Genomic DNA, 14,342 nt, shown 5'->3' on the forward strand with positions numbered 1-14,342 from the left:
GAAGGGTTAGAATTACATTAAGTGTAGTCATGACTTTTTCATCCTAAATTCTGGGATTTTGGATGAGTTACTTATCACATTACCTTCTCTGAATCTCTTGTTGAGCTCTAAATTCTTTGAATTCAGGTACCTACTGTAATTTTTTTCTGTATTCCTAAAGCAGAAAGTCTAGCAAATGGTTTCTAGAAGGAAAGAATGGTGTTAGCCAGTTCAGGTCTTATGAAGTCTAAAGACTCCAAATCCATTACTTGCTCCAAATTCCATCCCCTGCCTTCTAAGAGTAGTGGAAAAAAAAAAAAGACAGCCTTTCATTTTTATTTCAGATTTATTGGAATGTTTAAAGAAATGTCTCTTTTCTGCTGACAGGATCCCAAAACATGTATACAGTGGCAGAACTCCTGGCTTCCTAAAGAAAAGGAAGAGGAAATAAAAGAAAAAAATGAATTCTACTAAAAGAAATTCAAGTTATAAAATCACTCCACCAAGGGGTCACACAGACTCATAAGAGGGAAGAGCCCATGTTATGTCTAAATATTGCCCTGCTGAGGTAAAGGGGAGGAACATCTAAAACTGAGCTTTCATCATCTCTGGCCACCTCTCAATCTATATCAGCTAACCTTGAGAAAGGGCCATCTATCTCTGAAGAACTTTGAGAGGAGTGCAGTGTGCTCTGCACTAAACAACAGAAAGGCATCCTTTCATTATCCACTGTTTATTATATTAGACCTTGAGATCTTGACCAGGATGTAGTTCAGCACTCTTCCCCCAACCTCGCCCCACCCATACTACACACACACATCTGTCCCTACAACTTACTTTTTTAATATCCTGGAAAGAGGTAGAAACATCTTGTCAAAGTCACTCTTTCAGCAGTGGGCATCTGTGCCCTACCATCTGGCAGCTCAAATGAAAATCGAACCTAAAAGTAAACGAAGGTCTGTAGATTTTGTTTTTCCTGAGTAAAAGAATTTTCACTTATGCTGGAAAAATTGCAAAAAGTATAGCAAAATAAGTGATAAAAACAAAAAGTTTGTGCCTCTGTACAGATCAGCAATATACATCTAAGATGGAATGACCATGCTTTTAAAAGCTACTGAATCTAATAGATATGAATACAAGCAAATTAAAGTCCACTCATTTGTCTATTCAGAAAAGAGAGGAGTTCAAATAATTGATTGTCTTCTAGGGGGTTTCTAGGTCACAAAACTTGGAACTGGCTTCCAGGTTGGCTGACTCATCAAAGACCCTCAAAACTCATTTGAAATGGAGAGCAGTTTTTAGTAGAAAAACATGTCCAGAGCTGCTCCGTAGAGAGTTAGAACAAACAGGTAAGTAGAGTGTGAGAAGTATCTAGCACCTACCTTTCGGAAAATTTCTTCCAGGTCACAAAACCAGGCATATTCTTGCAAATGTTCAATGAGTTTAATAATAAAAAGAGAACCCAATACAGGATGTCGCCAAGAAACATTATCTGTGAAGAAAGCACATTCCAAATTTCATGCAAAGTCTTGCCTGACCACAAAAATGGAGTCCTAGGATTTCTATTCCAGCTGAGGCAGGATGTTGAGTTTATGTTGTTTCCTACAGACTGTATGCCATTTTAAACTGAATATATTCATCATTTAGTGTGTATATTTTCACTGATACTTGACAATAGTTAAAGTCATGTGAAGTATACTATATAAGGTATAGATGTTAGGACAGCACAGTCTCTGAGTTCAAGGAAACACAAGTCTAGTAAACAAGGAGAGAAAGGCAGAATGCGGTGGAAGGGAGTGACTGGGCTTTGAGAAAGAAATACCTGAGTGTGGATCCCAGGAGTACTACTTAGTGACTTGATAGTTAATTATATGTTCTGAAATGCAATGGCTTTGACTGCAATGGGTAGGGTAATAACTTCTGCCACAAAGATATATTTTCATATTAGATGTAATGTATCACAAGGATCTGGGGGAATATAAGATATATAATACCCAGTCTATACAAGGTAATCATATTAATAATATTTCAGTTTATCTACTTTATAATTTAATTAAAATCAAATAATACTGACCATAAGGTATTTAGACAAAGAAAATATTAACTAAATATGAAAATGGTACCAACAGCAAAGAAATACATACCTAGAAAACATTTCAGAGGGAAAGATCATATTCTATTGGAGGACAAAACAGTCTTATGGAAAAGACATTGAAAAAGAATAATTATACAAAATAGTAGGGACATAGAAGTTATAAGCCATTTTAAAGTTATGCAAAGGAATATATAAGAAAAGTATCAATACCTGTGCATTTAACATGGTTACATGCTTTAAAAACCTTTTTGCCAATAAACATGGTAATAAAAGGTAAAATAGTAATGGATTAATATCCTATCTAAAACTACAACTGTCTTACGAAGCTGGTTCCAGTTAAAGGAAGTAGGTGGGAGAGAGTTGCAGGCTGGTATCTCTGTAAGTTCTTTGTGAAATTAGGTAGGGGAAGGTCACTTTTCTTCAGAAGAGCACTACATACAATGTAATTGGGATTAATACCAGAGAATGTGAAACTAGGTTTACTTTTGGAAACTGAAGACAACTGAACTGGAGTTTCTATGAATCATCTGGAAAGGAGGGTAAGGAAAGTGAATGAAAAGGAGACAGAAATCACCAAGATGGATGACAAGAAGACAGGGGGCTACAAAGTCTATAATTGCCAGGGGTAAATCTCTTGTGGAAGACTGGGATCAAAGGATTAAAAAAAAATAGTTATGTCTAATATTAAGTCTGCTAAATATACACAAACTGTAAATGTGTGGAGGTTTTGCTTAGTGTCATTGCTTTCAATTGTTGAAAAAAATTGATTTCTACATCAAGATATAGTCAACACATGAAGTGAGAGAGTGTCATGGACATATATACACTGCCAAGTGTAGAATAGATAGCTAGTGGGAAGCAGCCACATGGTACAGGGAGATAAGCTCGGTGCTTTGTGTCCACCTAGAGGTGTGGGATAGGGAAGGTGGGAGGGAGACGCAAGAGGGAGGAGATATGGGGATATATGTACATGTACAGCTGATTCACTTTGCTATAAAGCAGAAACTAACACACCATTGTAAAGCAATTATACTCCAATAAAGATTTAAAAAAAAGGTTATGATCAACAGAATGCAAAAAGCAGGCTATCTCCGGAGAGATGCCACCTTATTATAGAAAGTAATATGGAAATGAAACTATTTGATCAGAGGCAAGTCTTTAAGGTTGGAAGTAATCAAGAGAATGTCAATGTCCAAGAAATTCCAAAGCATAGTGTATGACTTTTATTTAAACCTTTATATGGAAAGTAACTCAAGGTAAAACCTTGAATTAAGTTACAACATAGAAACATCTTTAATAGTTGCCATCATTTAATGTGCACTTTACTCTGTCATGCTCAATATTTCATATTTATTATCTCATTTAATCCTTACAACAATGATATTTGTATTCACATATATTAGTGAGGAATTCAAAGAAAGCCCAGAGAAGCTACATACAGAGTACTAAATGACAGAGTCAAAATATAATTGGCAGTACTCTTAATCTAAAACCTAGACTTAGAATCATTCAGGTTGTTTCTGTTTCATAAACTCCATATTTCTGTTTGAAACAACTTTAACTTAGGGACCCAATATGCTTTGTCTGCTTTTCTCCTTCTCCCTACCCCTTTTATAAATACCACAGTTTTATAATACTTGTCTAGGCAAATTGAACTGTTGAGAGATCCCAAAATGTAGACCTTTTGGTATGTGGAGTCAGATTCTAATTTACTTCAGTGTGGATATGTTTCTATTTATTTCTCACAGTCCAGGAAAATATTTTGCACCATGGGAGTTTACTAGTTACTAATTTAGTAAAAATATATGTATATTTATTTGGTCTCCATGGATAAGGGGAATTGAAGGTGTAACTGAGAGGAAGGCTTGAGTTAGTCTTCAAGAGTCTCATGAAAAGTTCAACACAGATATCCACACTCTAATGGATGGTTGTGAGTTTCTGCATTGGTAATGCCCACAAACGTGTCTTACACAGATACCCATTACCTGGTGTTGAAGAGCAGAAAGCAATAAAATCCTTCTCTACGTGGGCTTTCTTAATGGCATCATCCTCAAAATCTTCTGGAGCCAATAAGGAACAGTTTCCAGAAGCTTCTACTGAATCTTTTAGCCATACCACTCCTTGATTCTCTGGAAAGACAAGATTTGGTCCCTTGTTCTATCAATAGTCAAGAGAACTTTCTCCCCTAAACATCTGTTCAACCATATTTACTAATTTATTTGTCATTAGCTTTAATTCACATGCAGATACACACATAACTTTCAAAAACTATCTTTTCAACAACGCTTATCTTAAGAGGCTCATCTTATCTCTCCTAACCCTCAAATGAATATATCCCATCCAAGTATCCCAACCAAGTATCAAAGTCTTAAGATTAAAAGTGGTATCTCAGCTGAAAATGGAACAAATATCTTCCAACCAGTCATACAATTCATAGAAGCTACACTCTTGTTTGTAATGTCAAAGAACATCTACTGTCACCAAAAAAGATTATAACCTTTTTTGAGTAGACTCAAAGGAATTGAAAAATACTGGATACATACAGATGATGAGATCAAAACTTCAGCGTCTGTGTTCTAACAGACATCAGCACTCACCACCACGGCAGGCCTGGATAATGATCACCTTGGGTTTGTCTTTCAAACTTGGACAATTCCATGTGTTCAAAATTTGAAAGATGGTGTTGACTTTTAATACATCTTGGACTTCTTCAGAGTATTTCTTCCCACAAACGCCAGTCCGGATTCCATGAGACATGAGCACCAGAAAAGTACTATCAGAGGTCCGGTGCTCTGGGCGAGCAGCAAATGCCTTCAGCTCTATAGTCATATCCTGAAAGAGACATACCACTGATTTTGAACTATGTGATTGGTTATCATGGCACCTTGGAATCCAATAAAGAGACATTAAGGAATTGCTGAATGATATGAAAATCAATGAAATACAAAAGGAAAATTTAAGTTTCAATTCACGGAAAGGTGAAGAAAGTGTTATGGGGTGCCATTCAGGGATTTCTGGTAGAATGTAAGGGACTATTTATTTATTTATTTAGCTGTGGACATTATTGAATTAATAGAACACTTCCCAGTTAAAAGTTTTACCAGACCCTTGCTAAAAGACTCTATGTTAAAAAAAAAAAAAAAGACTCTAGGTTAGAAGCATGAAGTACCCTACAAGAACAAATTTAGATTTTAGACTGTCAAGAGATTAAGTTTCTGGTTCTACAACCAATCTTTCTAACATATTTAGGAATATAAAGGGCATGACCATTGTCTCTACATTATGACAGACATTACCGAAGCGGTGAGATTTTCTTTCACATCCACACTGTACCCCAGACCTTCTAGTAGCATCTTCATGTTTCTGATATCAACATCAGCTCCATCTCTCCTGGGAAGATTTTCAAACTCTGTGTTGCAGATAATGAGGGCAATACGTGTGCGGATTGACCTTTCCATTATTGGGTAAATCTGTAAGAAATGCAGGTTGGATGCACAGTCTTGTTCTCTCTAATTAAATATTCATCTTGTAGGTATAAGACAGCTTCTCCTCCCTTAGTCCTACATAGAAACCTAATCTCTTGTAAATGGATAAAAGCAGAGAGGGAGAATGAGTCCTACCATAGGAGTGGAATGAAATTTGCAAATGCCCAGATGGCAGCTGAGCACTTGATTTAATTACTTTTGAGAGGTAGGGCTGTGTGAGATGAACTGGCTTGGAGTCATAATGACTCAATTTTAAAATGTATTCCTTGACTTACAGGTTTAGCCAAAATAGTTAACAATCCATGTCTCAGTTTCCTGATCTCTAAAATGGGTTATTTTGAGGGTTCAAGGTGTTATTAATAGCAACTTCCTTAGAACAGTGTCTGATTCATATTAAGCATTAAATAGATACTATTGTTGTTATCATTATAATTATTCACTCAGGGGATTGGACCAAACTTGGAAATCTTTACATAAACCTGGGAAATAGGAAACCTTTATGTAAGGGAAGAGCAGGATGGTTTTCCAGAACCTCTCAAGGAAATTAGCTCTAAGGCAGAACACTGCAGTTTTGAATGGTCTCCAGTGTATATTTCACCCGGATCCTTATGTTCTGAGCACAGCACCTCTGCTGACTTTTCTTTCCATATCCTTTGGGCTGTTTCTAGGGGGCAAAGCTTGAGGTTCCCTCCTGGCCCTGAAGATGCAAACTTAACTGGGTTGTCCTGCATTGCCTGAGGAGCTGCAAGAGACAAGAAACATTATGAATAATGGCATTCCTGAGTGTCCCATTTGGTGCTCCTCCTAGAATCATCTGTGTGTGAAGCCATGGAGGAGGAAATTAATCTTTAGGAAGACAATCCTGGGCTAGTCCTTAGCATCATTAAATGCATCTCTGCTAAAGGAATATATTCCAAGCCAGAGATTTCCAGTGGTGTGATACAGTCATCACAACGCTTCATCTCTTGGAATCAGCATTTCACAAATCTTTTTCATTAAAATAATCGAAAGGGAGTTTTTTAAGGCCATGCATGATAAAATTCTCAGAAAACAATATGTTAGATAAAATAGTTAAGATATAAATGTATTTCAAATAATTGAAAGTTAGGATAATGGAGGTAGACCTTAATGAATCTATTTCAATGATTTTTTTAAAAAAAATACGTTTATGTATCTATTTATTTAGTTATTTATTTGCTTAACAGGCATGATAGGCATTAGAGATGTGAAGGAAAGAAAGAAAGAGAGAAAAAACGTAAGAAAGAAAGAAAGTGAGCCTTTGTCCTAACCTTTAAGATCTCTCTACTGTGTGTACATATAGTGAGAAGGAGAAGATATTGAATACATGAACTAGAATTAATATGAAATAGAATGATAAATACGAAAATCAAGATGTACTCTTAGAGAGATTTAAAGCACTAAGCATTGATTGCACAAATATATGAGGAAGAGTTTCCACAGCAGTTCATGTGAAAAAAGCCTTGGGGGTTTCTTTGATCACAAGTTCAACACCATCCAATAATGTGATGTATTTTCTAAAGAAATTAACATAATCTTTGTCTCCAAATAGAAATAAGTTTTCTTGATATTTGGAAGATCCTTTAGAAACTAAACTATTCAAGCAAGAAACATATTCAATTTTGAAAGGGAATTTGAAGAAAATTATGTATATTCAGGTAAACCAAGGTAGCATGAAGTGTGTTGACTGTGGAGAAAGTAAGAGATAATTAGAATGGATATATCTGAGAAAACTATAGAAATCAGTATTATGTGGAAGAAATGTATTCCTTCATAAAGGAGTCTGAAGAACAATAGAAAACATTAAAGATAAATATTTGGATTTTGTTAGAACTAATTTTTCTTATGGCATTTGGTTTTATAGTGAGTGTCCCATCCCATGAAATAGCTAAGAAAATATGCACCCTTAATTGATTCACTAGAGTAATTTCTAAACTTGGTGAAATATTTGCTTCTGTGGCCTCTAAATTTCTTCCAAATTAAGGGTATTTTTATTTTAAGAGAAAAGGGTCACTTTGTGATGAAATCTATCCACAACTGTGGATGAAATACTGTTCCAGGACAAGTAAAGCACTGATTATTTGATAAGCAAGAAGCTAGATTCAGACAAATATAAAGTTTGCTAATAAGAAATCTAATGCATATTGACCTTGATTCAATAAAGCTGAGACCACCATTTTCAGGGTAGAGAATGAAATATTTTTAAGAACTTCTTTGTGATTTGGGACCTAGGTATTTCTTATGCTACCTTCGATATTGTGTAGAATTAAAAGTTTTTCATTTAAGTTTTGTGGCAGAGACTGGCTAGCTGTTCAACAAGACACTTTATTCTTTTTTTCCTGGACACATAGCTGATCTATATTGCCAACAAATCCAGTGACTTGGTGTGACCATATAACTAAGTTCTAGACAATGGGATGCAAGCTGAAATACTGTGTGATTCATCCAGGTCAAGCCTAGCAAAGTCTATCACAAATGATCCCACATACTCTTTCCAATGTCATTAACTTGACTGTTACTACCACAGTTATTCTGACATCATATGTTGCAGATATCAGATGATGGAAGAGGCCTAGGTATCTGAATTAGCACTTGGAGGAAAGCTGCCTTCTGATGAAAAATGCCCATTTTAGAATTTTTGTGATTTGGGAAAAGCTTTTCTATCATATCTGAGCCATTATAAATATGTCTGTGTTATAACGTTCCATATCATCTTAACTGATACAGATATGTGTAGTGTCATTTCCATCCCTAAATTTATAGTTGGCTTTAATTTGATGGTGGAGCTTCTTAAATGCCTATTCATTCACTACTCATATATTCATGTAAGTTCAATAAAAGCAAGACCCTTTCTTGTTTCGTTCATTACTCTCTAAATAGTTTATAGAATAGGGTCTGTAACACAGTTGGCATGTGCTAAATATTTTCTAATGGCATAGCAAATAGTAGTGACTCTGGCCACATTAGTCAGTGAAATAGTCTTAACAAATATATGTTCATACACATTACAGGTCAACTTCTATTAGATGTTATCTATAAATAAATCAGATATGTTCAATTTCCTCATTAAGCTTAAAGTTCTGTGAGGGAAAAGGATGTATTTACTAAAAAAAAAAATACAAGAAAAATATATTGAGAGTTATGACTGGAGAATTATGGAACACTGTAGCAATGGGGGCTCTGAAATCTAATTGTAGAAGTAGAAATGCAGAGACAGATCTGAATTTGAGAGAGAAATCAATAAAATCTGGCTGCTGCTTGAATGTTGGAAGTGAGGAAGAAGAAAAAGTCTATGATAATTTCAGGTTTCTGGTTTGAATAACTGGGTAATGGTGGCACCATTAATCAAGATAGAGGAAAGTGGAAGGGAAGCAAGGTGGGGGAAGGATGGAAAGCTATCTCTGGGCTCATGTAGAGTAAAAGTGTCTGCAGGAGATATGAGTGTACACGTTCAGTAGACACTTAGTGAAGTGTGGCACTCAAGTGGTTAGTCAGGATTTGAGATACAGATTCAGAATTTGTTGGTATAAACATGATAGTGAAGCTATAGAAACAGCTCCTGCTGAAGCAGAATAGAGTAAGAAGAGAAAATGGTATAGAATAAATCTGTGGGAATTACTCATAGCACCCCTTACCCTGGATTCATCCCATTAATCTGTAGTTAATGTCAGGGAAGGTGGGGTTCAAAGAATGACATTGCTTTGAAAATACCATTACCTGGGAAAGGAGAAACCACCACTTGGGATTCTTGTATATTAAGATAATTCCCAGATTGTGAACCTGAGGAAAGATGAAGGACATTAAAATAGTCACAGTCTCTGAAGATTCTTACCCCAATGTGTTAGACACACAGCCTCTGTAATCTGCATTTGACTTACTCACTCAAATCTATTAATGTCTTCTCTGGGGTCACTATGCATTGTGATTGTCAATTTCAAGGACAAGGATTGAGATTTAATTATTTAAGGTTTTATAAGGATCTCACTGTAGCAACACCCACCTGAGAAACTTATTCCAGAAACTTAAGAATTGGCATGAGCCAACAAATTAAAAATACTCCAAGTTTTTCTCTCATAGTACCTATTGAAGACAAGATTTCTATAGGCAAAATATGGTTCATGTCTCTGTTGTGAATGGAGGAGAGCCATAGGACATCCCACAAAACTTCAAGTCCAAGGAAGCAGGCTGCAGTTTGTCCCATCTTTCCCATGTAGACTGCTGGACTAAATTAACCATCAATAAATTCAAGAACATTTTCTGGAGGAGGCCTTGCTATTGTAGTATTGTGTCTGCTAAGAAGTTATTTTATATCTCTCCCTTTACAGTACATTTAAATATTACATCCAATTATCATATACTAGCACCCTGAAACAACTGGCAAATAGACGAGGAGGAGACAAGTCATGACAACCCTGACAGAGGAGGCATCATCTGACAACTAGGGAGGCAGACTCCAGGAATTAGAATTATCACGAGTTGTATAAGTGCCTCTACAGTTCAAGGACTATAAGTTGAAAGAAATATGACAAGGAAGAAGACACTTTGGTTATTATACAAATATTCTAGAACCTTACTGTTATTGATTGATTGTCTTTAATTCTTGAGGCAGGGGTTAAAGTAAAATATGTATCAAAAAAAACAAACACACACACAAAGAAATTCGACACAGAAAACATTTGCTGTATCACTCAGAGGGGCACAGGCTTCTCTCAATCCTTAGGAAAAAAATGGCTTCTTGCTTTCAAATAACATCTTCTTCCCCTGAATGACTTCCAGAAGCACAAAAGAAACCCGTAACTGTAAGTCCATCAGAGCTCCTGTTTTTTTTTTTGTTATTTGTTTTTTTTTTTTTTTTTTTTTTTTTTATGGAGGAACTAGGGAACTACAGAAGTGGCAGCTCAGATGGCTGAACCTGTACTGGGCCCTCAGGAGACTAGAGTAGGGGAGCTGGGCCTCCCAGAATGGTCCCCAGCAGAGTACCATGCTAGTGCACAATCTTATTCAAAAGAAAATGCAAGGGGGCAACTAAAAGAGTCTGCTTAAAATCCTTACTTTTCTGTAAAAGTTGAATTTATTCTCTGAGAGTTCCACTACCCCTGAAATATATTTTATTCCATCTGGAGAGCAAAATTTGGAGAGAAGTTGGACAAAGTATTTGATTACAGACCTTAAACCTTTGTGTCTGATGACTACATAAGTTCCTAGGGACCTCTAGGCTTTAACTAACTATTTTAACTAACTAACTAGATGAATCAATAGTGCCTTGCTAGGAGGACTAGAGGATATAGCATGAAGCTTTTCAAGACTGTTCTCATGACCTTCAACAAATAAGCTACGACGTTCTCAGGATAGGAAATAAGCTTTAATCAAAATAAGGCCACTAAGGGCTTCCCTGGTGGCGCAGTGGTTGAGAGTCTGCCTGCCAATGCAGGGGACACGGGTTCGTGCCCCGGTCTGGGAAGATCCCACATGCCACGGAGCAGCTAGGCCCGTAAGCCATGGCCACTGAGCCTGCGCGTCCGGAGCCTGTGCTCACAATGGGAGAGGCCACAACAGTGAGAGGCCCGTGTACCGCAAAAAAAAAAAAAAAAAAAAAAGAGAAGCCCTGTAAGACCAAAAGAACAGGAACAAAGAAGAAAAGAGACAGAGGGGATGCAGAATGACCACTGATATAGAAATGGGGCCCTGAAGCCAGAGGTAGGGAAGTTGTTTGCAAACTAACATGACCAATGAAGAAATCAGATGTTAGGCATAAAGAAACATGGCCTACATGAACTTCAGTCTGAGTCATTGACCCTTACCTGAGGAAAGCCCCAGTGTTCCTGCAAGGAGGGAGTCATCTTCACGAATATGACTGATGCAAATTTGGCATGCCTGGGGCCCTTTCCGAATAACAGAGTCTATTAAAGCTCGGGCCTTATCCATAACTGTAGCATTTTCATCTCTTACTTTCTCCATCTCCTCCTGGTTCAGCACTCTTTTCTCTAATAGCTCATCCAGCAAGCCATTTATTGTACCCATGCCCACTGAGTGGACAAACAGCTTTCTCTTCTCCTTCAGGACCTTGTCTGTTGGAAACACAAGGATGCCTCAAGTCACAGAAACAGCCTCATTTTCCTTTCATCTCAGCAACGGATTATAGAATCCTTTAGATTTAATCAATAAAATGTCCCTCCCCACACAGTGTGGTAATCCTGAGGACACCCACATCTCTTATTCTTCCCTCAGTATTACCCATATGCTCACTGTGTGGCCTGAAGACTCAGATTTACTACCTCCAACTTAGTACCTGAAAACCAGGGGTCGTCATAACGTACCTCATGTTTATTCAACTGTGCGTAATAAAATAATGAAATAGTGATTGCCCATTTCCTTTGGGGACAACAACTGCTGGTACCATTCTATGCCAATTCTGCATCGTCTGTCAGACTATGACATTTAAGAATTCAGTTAAGATTGCAAAATGACAGCAGGATACCAGCCAGTAAAGCCCGGTTCCTTTCTGGACCTTGTCTTCCCTTTTTAAAGACTGGGGGGCTTCTGGGCCCCTTCTCTCCTTCCCTTTGCCCCCACCCCTCCCTCTCTTTGCACTCCCTCTGTTCTGCTCACCTAAACATTCACAGAACTTAATTATGGTTTCTGCAAAAACCAGCCCCTTCCAAAACTATTCTTTCAAGAAAGAAACTCACCGGCCATAGCTTTTCTCTCTTAGCCTTGGTGTGTTGTATGAAACTGAAAGCATGTTCCACCTTCCTTTTCAGCAGGGTGTGTACACATTGCAAAATACCCATGACACATGCATATATATGCATTTTTTGTTGTTGTTCCAAAGAAATTATCAGATTACTGAAACTTAGGCCACATCAGGGAGTGTATCCTTCACGAGAACTTGACTCACGTCAGGGTAGGAAGGGAAAGGGGCTTACAGAATAAGAAAAGAGTGAGAAAGTATATATACAATTAAACTCACATAATAATGAAGTGTGATCTGCAAAAGCAACTCATTCTTTGGTATCTTCATTCATTCAGGCTGCTCTAACAAAATACCACAGACTGTATGACTTATAAACAAGAGAAATGTATTCCTCACAGTTCCAGAGGCTCAGAGTCTAAGATCAGGGTGCCAGCATTGTTGAGTTGTGGTGAAGTTCCTTTTATGAGTTGCAGACTGCCAATCTCTCACCATTGTCCTCACATGGCAGAAAGAACAAGGTATCTCTCTGGGAATCTCTGTTATAAGGGTTCTGCCCTCATGATCAATTCAACACCCAAAGGTCCCACCTCCTAATACCATCACCTTGGGCATTAGGTTTTGAACATGTGAATTTGGCACAGACATTCAACCTACAGTACTGGGAGAAGATAAACCACTGTGATCCATGGTCCTACCTCATGACTCTGGGCTGTGTCCTAGGAGCTGTTTGTCTCTGTGAAGCTTTTAGGAAGGGAACTTCCTAAAAAGTTCTACTGAAAGAACTTCCTACATTTTCTATTTTTAGGAAAGAAACATTTCTCACCAGAATCAAATCTAACACTCTTCTTTTCAAGTGGCTCTGTTTTGAGGGGCAATGCAGAGATAAAAGCACAGGCTCCAGACTCAGAATGTTGGACTTAGCATTTTCACTATATGTTCTTGGGCAAGGTATAGAACTTTTCTATGCTTTGCTTCCTCTATCTGTAAAATGCTTTCATTAATAGTACATACATACACAGTTTTGAGCATTAAGTAGGTGAAAATGTGGAAATTGCATAGAACATTTCCTGACACATGATAAACAAACAATAAGTGGTGTTATTATTTATAATATAAATATTTTACACTAGAAAAATAGCCAAGGTTAATTATCTGCAGATTTTCCTTCTATCTTTTGTGCAACACATTTATTCATTCATCTAGCAAATATATATGGATGACCTACTCCATACCAGACACTGTTATAGGTGCCAGGGTTTAGCCAAAACAAACAATGGTCCCCTACCCACCATGGCCTCACATTCAAAATGAAAAGACAAACATGAAACCGAACATGCGTAACTAAGATATTCAGAATATTAGATGTGGTAAGTGTTACGGAGGAAAAATTAATTAGGGAAGCAGGTTATGAATGTTGGAAGACTCATTAATACTAAAAATAAAGGAGTCTGGAAAGGCACAAGAAGTCATTGCTTTTTGTAAACACATGTTCAATTAATTATCCCAGAAATAAACTCAATGTGGCCAATTTATTTTAGATATATTTGATATATTTGATGAAAAATGGGCTAGTAAAAAAATGCATATATTAGGCCTTCATGCTTATCAGTTTACTTACTGAAAATACTTTTGGAGAATGTAAATTGGTACAACCACTATGGAGAACAGTATGGGGGTTCCTTAAAACACTAAAAATAGAACTACCATATGATCCAGCAATCCCACTCCTGGACATATATCCGGAAAAAAACATAATTTGAAAAGATACATGCACCTCAAAATTCACTGCAGCACTATTTACAACAGCCAAGGCATGGATGCAACCTAAATGTCCATCAACAGAGGAATGGATAAAGAAGAGATGGTACATACATAAAATGGAATATTACTCATCCATGCAAAAGAATGAAATAATGCCATTTGCAGCAACATGGATGGACCTAGAGATTATCATACTAAGTTAAGGAAATCAGACAAAGACAAATATCATATGATATCACTTATATGTGGAATCTAAAAAATGATAAAATGAACTTATTTCCAAAACACAAACTGACTCACAGACTTTGAA

At 37.0% G+C, this 14,342-nt stretch overlaps 1 protein-coding gene across 1 annotated transcript; it reads right to left on the bottom strand.

The window, feature by feature from the left end:
* Nucleotides 1-221: 221 nt before the first annotated feature.
* Nucleotides 222-12,275, bottom strand: LOC307190283 (caspase-1-like). Its single transcript, XM_079929378.1, has 10 exons — nt 12,267-12,275; nt 11,379-11,645; nt 9,295-9,357; nt 6,186-6,301; nt 5,371-5,544; nt 4,672-4,906; nt 4,060-4,203; nt 1,362-1,471; nt 817-919; nt 222-406 (listed from the first exon to the last, which is right to left on the bottom strand). The coding sequence occupies exons 1-9, from the start codon at nt 12,271-12,273 to the stop codon at nt 821-823; spliced, it is 1,215 nt and encodes a 404-aa protein (XP_079785504.1). The 5' UTR covers nt 12,274-12,275; the 3' UTR covers nt 222-406; nt 817-820.
* Nucleotides 12,276-14,342: the final 2,067 nt, after the last annotated feature.

Source organism: Stenella coeruleoalba (assembly GCF_951394435.1).
Source record: "Stenella coeruleoalba genome assembly, chromosome: 8".
Classification (NCBI taxonomy): Eukaryota; Metazoa; Chordata; class Mammalia; order Artiodactyla; family Delphinidae; genus Stenella; species Stenella coeruleoalba.

Coding starts and splice junctions, on each gene's coding strand:
- LOC307190283 (XM_079929378.1), bottom strand. Junction 9,358..11,378: donor AACACTGGGGCTTTCCTCAG/GTAAGGGTCAAT, acceptor ATCTTTCCTCAG/GTTCACAATCTGGGAATTAT. Junction 4,204..4,671: donor TATCCAGGCCTGCCGTGGTG/GTGAGTGCTGAT, acceptor TTGTCTTTCCAG/AGAATCAAGGAGTGGTATGG.